Consider the following 8,355-nt stretch of genomic DNA (forward strand, 5'->3'; position numbering starts at 1 on the left):
TTTTCCCTTCATTTCGCTGTTGAAAGGAAAAAAAGAGGAAAAAAAAAAGAAACTAAAATTTCGTTCAAAACTAGCATACAACAACAACCGTTAACTCATCTTTGCAATCGCATGCTGTCGGAGCTACGGCTCCACTAACGGAGCCCCAGCTCAAGATAAATCAAATCAATTTTTAAAAATTAATTTCGCAAACCAGCATCAGATCTCTTCATCTTAAAGATGTCCAAAAAATGGGGTAATATCGGCGCCTGGGCCGCCGAGGCCGAGCGAGCCGAAGCCGAAGAACGTGAAGCCGCAGCCGCAGCAGCTGCATCCGGAGGCGCCGCAACGCCCGCCGAGTCGCAAAGCTTTCCTAGCCTGAAAGAAGCCGTTAGCGCCAAGCCCAAGAAGAAGAAAATGTCTCTATCGGAATTCACCATGGGCGCATACTCCGCCTCCGGCGCACCTGACCGCTCCTCCAACCGCCTCACGCCCAACGAGATGATCCACCTCCCTACTGCTCCCAGAGAACGCTCTGCTGAGGAAATGCAGCACGGTCGCCTCGGCGGCGGCTTCTCCTCCTACGGCCGGCCCTCACGAACCATGGGCATGGGAGACCGCAACGACTCATGGGGAGGTGGTAATAGACGACCGTATGGCGGATTCGACGAAGAGCATCCACAACGCAGGGGTCCACCTCCTAGGGTTTCGGATTTGGACCAACCTTCGAGAGCCGACGAAGTCGATAATTGGGCGATGGCCAAGAAACCATTTCAGCCGTTACATTCCCAGGATTCTGCCCGTCAAAATCGGTACGGCGGTTTAGGTTCTGGCGGTGGTTTCTCACGTGCCGATGAAGTTGATAACTGGACAACTGCCAAGAAACCGATTATGCCCGCCAGATCCTCTACATTTGGCTCTGGATTTGCTCGTGAAACCGTGCCGGAACCTGATCGATGGACTCGTGGTGGTGGTGGAGGATATCCTCATGAACGGTCCAGATTGAATTTGGATCCGCCGAAACTGGAGGCTAATGATACAGTTGTCGTGAAGACGAATAGACCAAATCCTTTTGGAGCAGCAAGGCCAAGAGAAGAGGTATTGGCGGAGAAGGGATTGGATTGGAAGAAACTGGAAATGGAGATGGAAACAAAGAAGGCCACGAGTCGACCCACAAGTGCGCACTCGAGCAGGCCCTCAAGTGCCCAATCGAGCAGGTCGGAGAGTCAGGGGCTGCAGGGATTGGAGAATGTGGTGAAGCCGAGTAGGCCAAAGGTGAATCCATTTGGAGATGCTAAGCCTAGGGAAGTTTTGTTGGAGGAACGGGGTCAGGATTGGCGTAAGATTGATCTTGAATTGGAGCGGCGCAGGGTTGATAGGTTTGTGTTTTCATATTGCATTCTCTATTTGTCCATTGCAAGTAACTGCACTGCTATATTAGCTTTGGTGTTGGTGTGTTTGTCATTAAATGTTGTTGGTGGAGATTGTCTGATTGTAATTATGTGATTGTTTCAGTGGGGTGATTTTGGTTTCTTAATTGATGTTAGAACGATCAGAGGACGTAGTGTTCACTGGTAACATTTTGAAATGTGACATAACGAATAATTGCTGAGGATGACAATACATTAACAGTTTGGAGCCATTTTCATCCTGGAGCTGTAATGTCATGTGATTGTTTTTCCCAGTTAGCTGGATCTTCTGGTCCATGCATAATGATTTGACTAACAAACCTTGTTTGTTGGTTTATATTGTATTAATGATGTAATACTTTCTAAAATTTCATTTGGTAGGCCTTTTCTTGAAATGGCTGGTGATTATTGCCATCAATGTGATTTGAGCTGGTCCAATGGTTTTTTATTTATAATAAGTTGTTGAAGACTAAGGTGGCTTTCTTTTGTTTTTTTTTAATATCTGAAATTTTAATAGACCTGAATTATGAATAGAGTTGAATGTCTGAATGTGAATGATATGTTTGTTTTTTTGTCTGCATTGCTAGAAACAAATATTAAGTTGTTTTTTTTAACTTAAAAAATTTGAAAGCTGATATTTTTACTTTTGTGTCCTTACAAATTATACATGTTAAACAAATAATAAGCATATCAAAGGACTTAAATAAGATAATATATTATCATAATGTTCAATTCAGTACAACTTTTTCTATTCTAAATTAGTATAGGTTAATCAATTTTATTGTAGCTTATGATGTTTTTATATGGAAAGTATTCATAAAAGATTGTGAAGATAAATAATGCTAATTTGAAGAAAATAAAAAGATAAAAATAATAATAGCGAAACACTATATTATCGCAAGTTCTAGAGATGGATAATAATGTTATTTATTAAATTTTATTTAGGTAAGGATGAAAATTAATTAATTAGATAGGAATATTTTGGAGAATCTCTTTTAATGATATCATTTAGACTTTTTAGATTAAACAAAAAGGTTAAAAAAAAATTGGCTTAATAACTTAATGACTGAAGATTTTCATTAAGTTGAAGAAACAAACGGACTTAATGACTTAATTGATTGAAATCAAGTCAATTTAGCCATTAAGTCAAGAAAACAAGCAGCCCCTAAGGCTATAAAGAAATATCTTCACACCCTTTAGGGTAGCTTTTCTGATCATAATACATTAGTTATGTTTTCTAGCATATGCCGAATACACTGAGGCAGTTGTCTTTGATAACTTTCCCATATTGGAAAATGCAAAGACGTCTTAGCTAATAGTTTGTGAATTGGATCTATTTGTGCCCTATGAAGTGAAGTATATGAACCTGAAAACAGGTCATGTGGAACTGATTTATGGAACGTCTTCCTGGTACTTTACATAAGTCATAAAGTGTCCTGATGAAAATTACTATTAATAGCTATTACCTACTAGATGCATGTAAAGCAGCTACTATCATTCCTTTCATGTTGTAAACGATTGCCTTTATTTGCATTTCCTTGTCAGATTTTGTTTATGGTTGAACAGTGGTTTTTGATGATACAAATTAAGCCCTGAGTTTCACTGTGCTGCACAATATGGGCTATGAATTTACTGTTTTGAAAGTTTAATACAAGATAGCTTTTTGTTTATATGTTGAATTGTGGCGTTGACCAACCACGATTAGCATGCAAAGACAAAACATGAAGGGCAACTTGGTCAGATTGCTGACACATTTCCTTGTCAGATTTTGTTTATGTTTTCTAGCTTATTGTTCAAACTGGTGGCCTACATTTTTTTCCCTTGTTTGGTGGGAGAGAATAATTGCATCCATTTTCTTTTTCCTATTAGATTCAACTGATACAATTGTAGGCTAGGAAAAATATCTTCCTTGACTATCTGTTGTGGGTTTTGACTTGTTATGCGAGTTCCATTGCATGTGTCACACGGTGTCTTTTCCTTCGTATTATTAGTGAGTAATGTTAATGCATCTTGGTGTCTTTCTGAGTATTGACACGTTTATCAAGCTTCGTGATATAAACTACCTCTTTGTTATGAGCAAACTTTTTGTCTTTTAAAGAGTTACTTTTTGCTTTGATTTAAGTTTTGTGTTTTATCATAATTTTTGAATGAATCAGATTACCTCATTTATTTGGCAAGTTAAATCCTTTGGCTTATTAATATTGGGGAATAGTCCAGTGGAACTGGATCTGCCCTGAAGTTTATGTTGTATCACATCACATGCCCATATGTGAGTCAAGGCCTACTTGAGTTGCTAATTATTGGCAGTATGTTTTTGTGAAGATCAAAGAAACTAAAGTTTTCTCTCTTTTACTCCTAACCTCTGGGTTCTCTTTGTCTTGGCTGCTCAATACGTGCCTGTGCATGCAAGTGTATGATAGAGATAATTTGCACCTGATTCCAGTGGCCTGTAGTTTAAGCCACTTGATTGCTGAGCTCTCCTGGAATTCGGCATTTGTTACATAACGTATATAATTGTTATATATTGCAGCAACTAGCATGATCACTTGGGTCTAGCATAGCTGCACGTGAAGCCTTGCCTGGTAACCTAATTGATCCATCTCTCTTAACTTGTAAGATTGGCTTAGCCAATGTGTGGATGATCCATAGATTTTGCTTAATCATTTTAAAACCTGATTCTTATTCCGGAATCTCAACATTTAGTCTCAATGTCAATGCCTTTTGGAGTTCTTATTTCTTTGGTGTCAAACTCACTGCTGATACTTGATTGGGTGATCTACAGTGTACTTGTCATGTATTGGCCTCTAATGTAATGTAAATGTTTCAGGCCTGAAACTGAGGAAGAAAAGACGTTGAAAGAAGAAATCGATTATTTAAAAAAGGAACTTGAGATTAACAGGGAATCACTGCAAGAGTCTGGAGGAGAGCAACCCAGTCTGCATGATAATATACTTAGCAAAGAACAGGAACTGGAAATGCTTGTCAGAGATTTGGATAGCAAAGTTCGGTTTGGGCCAAAAGCCGAAAGGCCTGGTTCTGGAGCAGGTAGGGCAGCCGGCTTTCTTGAGAGACCGCCTTCCCATTCTGGGTCATTTGATGATTCTAGGAGCATGGAATCCTTGGATAGACCTCGTTCACGGGGCATGGGGGATGCGTGGACAAGGCTTGGAGATGACAGGAGAGCATTTCAAGGCAGAGAAAGAGGATTTCTGGGCAGCAGAGACTTGGACAGGTAAAGTGCATTTTTTCATGTTTTCCTGGTCTTGTTTTCGATCTTAGCAGGGTGGCTGGCCTGTCGCCTCTTCTTTTATTTTGTATCTTTCTAAATGTTGGAGAATGGAAGATCTGAGGGATGTATGAAGTATGAACTCATATTTCTCAACATCTTGGATTGCATTCCCTTGCGTATCATAATATATAAAATAGTTTTAATTTCGGACATGGAATGCTGATATCTTTGCTAGTAATTTTCAAGTAAAAGAAATTTAAGACTGAAAATCGTTCAGTAACGATGTTGTATAAAGAATTCTGAATTAGTTGTCAATTAGTGTATGATTACAAAATTGTAGGCGTTCCAAGTTTTATTTCAGTGGAGCCCTTTTGGGGCTTTCTCATTGGAAGATTTTTGTTCAGTTTCGTTTTTCCATTTGGCTTTTTTCGATGATAATGTGGACAACTGTTACCACAATCCACATGTAAAGATTTTTTCTTTATTGGTTAATGCACTTTGCTGTTTCTATTTTTCTTTTCTTTTTCTTTTTTTGATATTAAAACTGTCAATGACACTTGATCTATTATTTTTCAAATAAATTTATGTTAAAATGGCCTCATTAGGCCTTTTTTAAAACTCTACTCCATTTTCAACTGTTAAGTTATTAGCGTCTACTTCCGTATCCCCCAAATTTCTCTAATCATGGTCTTCCTATACAATATTAATGACAGTACATAATCTTACTGCTGTGTTCTTTGCTTCAGATTCTAGTGTTCTGGATCTGATTGTAATATCTCAGACGTGACTAATGTTGTGTGCCCTATTTGTGGCAGGCAAAGTTCAAGAGAGAGATGGTGAACAACTGGCGGTGTAGATTTATTATCTCCCATGCATTTTGGCAGATCAGAAACAAATAATATTTTCTCTGACTTATTTTAATCTATCGCTTGTTTTTGCTCTAGAGAAATGGAGCTAGGACTATTGAGAACCGGCGTCAGCAAAATCTTGCGTTGATCTATTTGTTACTTCTTGAAGTTGAAACTAATGTAAAATTGCAAAAATTTTCCCCACTTTTTTGTCTGTTCTGAGGCATGAGCCTGTATTGTTCTTAGGACTCAATTTTATTGAACAATGTGGGGCTCGCTAGTTCAATTTTTGTGACAGTCGTTTTGAGTGTTATACAGTTAAATCTTTGGTTTATTCTGTAAGTGGATGCTACTCTTATCTATAAATTTTAATCTCTTGCTACTGTTTTTTTTACCCTATTTATCTGGGCAACTCTGAATTGATTAAAAGACCATTCTATAAATAATGCGGGTACTAAAGGAACATGTTCCCTGGAGCCAGCAACCTTCTAAGCGATTAAAACCTGCACCTCTTAAGCTCTTCATGATATTGTTGTATCATACAAATTGCGAGAAATAAATAAAAGCTGGACCCTGCAGGTTTGTTTTTTTTTTTATCTGTTCTTAAAAAAAAATCGTGTATTACTTTATTTAAAAAGAATAAAAGAAAAGAAAAAAACGATTACTAATTGTAATGATGCAGTTGTTATGGTGGGTGTTAATTAATTGAGTTGGTGAAGTTTCATATGTTGAAAGTAAGAGATCTTGAATCTTGTTTACATGAACAGGGAGAGATTGAGTTGTTTTGTTATTAAGCTAAACTGAAAAATGATAAATAATCATGTACTTTCTATGAATCTAATGGAAGCAACCAAATAAATAATACGAATAATATAAATAAGCCAAAGTTTAAAGTGACAGAGAAATTAAGGAAGGAAGTGTGAGACGAAAGCAGCAGAACCCTCCATGAGTTTTCATTAAATTCTCAATTGCAAAGGGGGCTACGTATTTATAATGGCCTTTGCACAACAGATGAGCCTTTAATGTTTGATGTTTTGCCAAGTGTCTGACTATTCATTAACTTCGCAAGTTTGCACCAACAGATGATTGGTTGCATTGCATGCATGAAAGTGCAAACATATATGAGAACAATAAAACCAACAGAGATGGCGCTTGTCGTTACTATATTAAATTTAAGCTTACTAAAGATTATCATAACATAGTTCAGTTATTAATTGCTATAATTGGACTATAGCACTTAAGCAGAAGCAGATTTTTGCTTAGAAGGGAAATGCGAGTAGCCCAGGTTGAAGCTGTCCATGCATGAGATAGCAGCATCAGCTGGAGACGGAAAGGGCCTTGGATTGATCCGACAGTGAACAAGGTCAAGAATTTCAAAGCTTTGAATTTGATATTTGGTAACGTCAGCTCCCCTGTTTGTTTCATGGGTCTCCATTCTTATTGTTATGACTTTGCATCGAATAAAGGCTACTACCAGCACTACAAATGTGTGTCAGTGTCACTTTCCGGCATATTCCAGTTTCAAAAAGACATGGGCAGACCAGCAGCATTTGTTTCTTCCTTCACCAAATGGCGTAACTTCTTCCGCAAGGCATCGGGGACGGATCATTCTTGATTTTGTAGGTTAGTTTAATTTGTGTTTTCAATCCTCAGCCTTAGCTGTGGCGCATTCGCCACTTTTATATTCTGTTCTTTCTAATGTTTTTACTTACTTTGTTTGGTATTGAGATTGGATATCTATAATTTAAAAATTATTGCATTAAAGTCGTAGATAAACACTAATTATTGAAACTTAAAAGTTAAGTTATTTTAATCTATCATTTATAATATGGTGAAACACCTATAATATCTTTATTATTTTTATCAAAATTATATTTAAAAGTCATATTTATTAGATAACACTAATTTTTATTTCATGAATATAACATTTTTTTCTACAGCACCTTAATTAATTCCAAGGCCTTAGTCTTATTGGGGATAAAATTGTGCTATTAGTTTATTTGCTAACTAAAGCGTGTTTGATAAACATTTGATGTTGTGATGTTGAGTTAATTTTATCGCATACCTATATAATTATACACACACACACTATATTTGTTAATATAATTATATTTATCACACGCTATCAACTTTTATTCTATAATTACAATTTTTTTTAGTAGTTATGACTTAAAAACTATAATACCTTTATGCTATACAGCCTAAGTCTTAATGTATATTAATTAGATGATAGCTCTTCACTCTTTGCCGTTTGTATTGCTACATCTATAACAGTGAATTAATTGGTATAAAATTAGCTTTACGATATATGTCGTGTTTGTTAATTTATTTTATATTAGAAAGAAGCGTAAATGCATGATGAAAGCTACTTGCATCATCAATTTAGGGACCTGTTTGTCTGGAATTGAACCAACTAAATTCATTATAGACAATTTAGTAGCACACGGATGCAATAAGTGAAGTTGGGGTTATATTTTGAATTCAGAACAGCCTGTTCCCATTGTTAGCCATTGTGGCTGTGAAACAAAAGTTCTAGTTGAATATGACTTTTCAATAATATTTTATACAAAATAATAAAAATAATAAAAGTATTTTATCTCACAATTATGAAATAGAAGTTTATCAAACACTTTGGACTGAATTTAAAAGTCATAGGTGCTCCACATCAATATAGCGGATAAGCAATGTTTGATTTGCTTTCTCTAATCCTCGGAGCGAATTGATTGGACCCTTTTTTTTTTTTTATGGGAACCTGTATCATCAAGTTGACATTATTTTATTTTAGTACCCTGCTAATGCAACCATATTATATTACAACTAGTAGTTGAGGGTAATAGCAGCACATTAGTTTAATTGTTTTCTTAAAGAAAGTACTAGTAACATCTTTTGT

The 8,355-nt window shown here is 36.5% G+C and overlaps 1 protein-coding gene across 1 annotated transcript; it reads left to right on the top strand.

Moving 5' to 3' along the window:
• On the top strand, positions 1 to 5,847 carry LOC18044437 (eukaryotic translation initiation factor 4B2). Its single transcript, XM_006438173.2, has 3 exons — positions 1 to 1,358; positions 4,216 to 4,620; positions 5,433 to 5,847. Exons 1-3 carry the CDS (start codon positions 220 to 222, stop codon positions 5,455 to 5,457), a joined length of 1,569 nt encoding a protein of 522 aa, XP_006438236.1. The 5' UTR covers positions 1 to 219; the 3' UTR covers positions 5,458 to 5,847.
• The last annotated feature ends 2,508 nt before the right edge of the window (positions 5,848 to 8,355 follow it).

The sequence above is a fragment of the Citrus clementina genome, unplaced genomic scaffold, assembly GCF_000493195.1.
Source record: "Citrus clementina cultivar Clemenules unplaced genomic scaffold, Citrus_clementina_v1.0 scaffold_4, whole genome shotgun sequence".
In the NCBI taxonomy this organism is placed as follows: domain Eukaryota; kingdom Viridiplantae; phylum Streptophyta; class Magnoliopsida; order Sapindales; family Rutaceae; genus Citrus; species Citrus x clementina.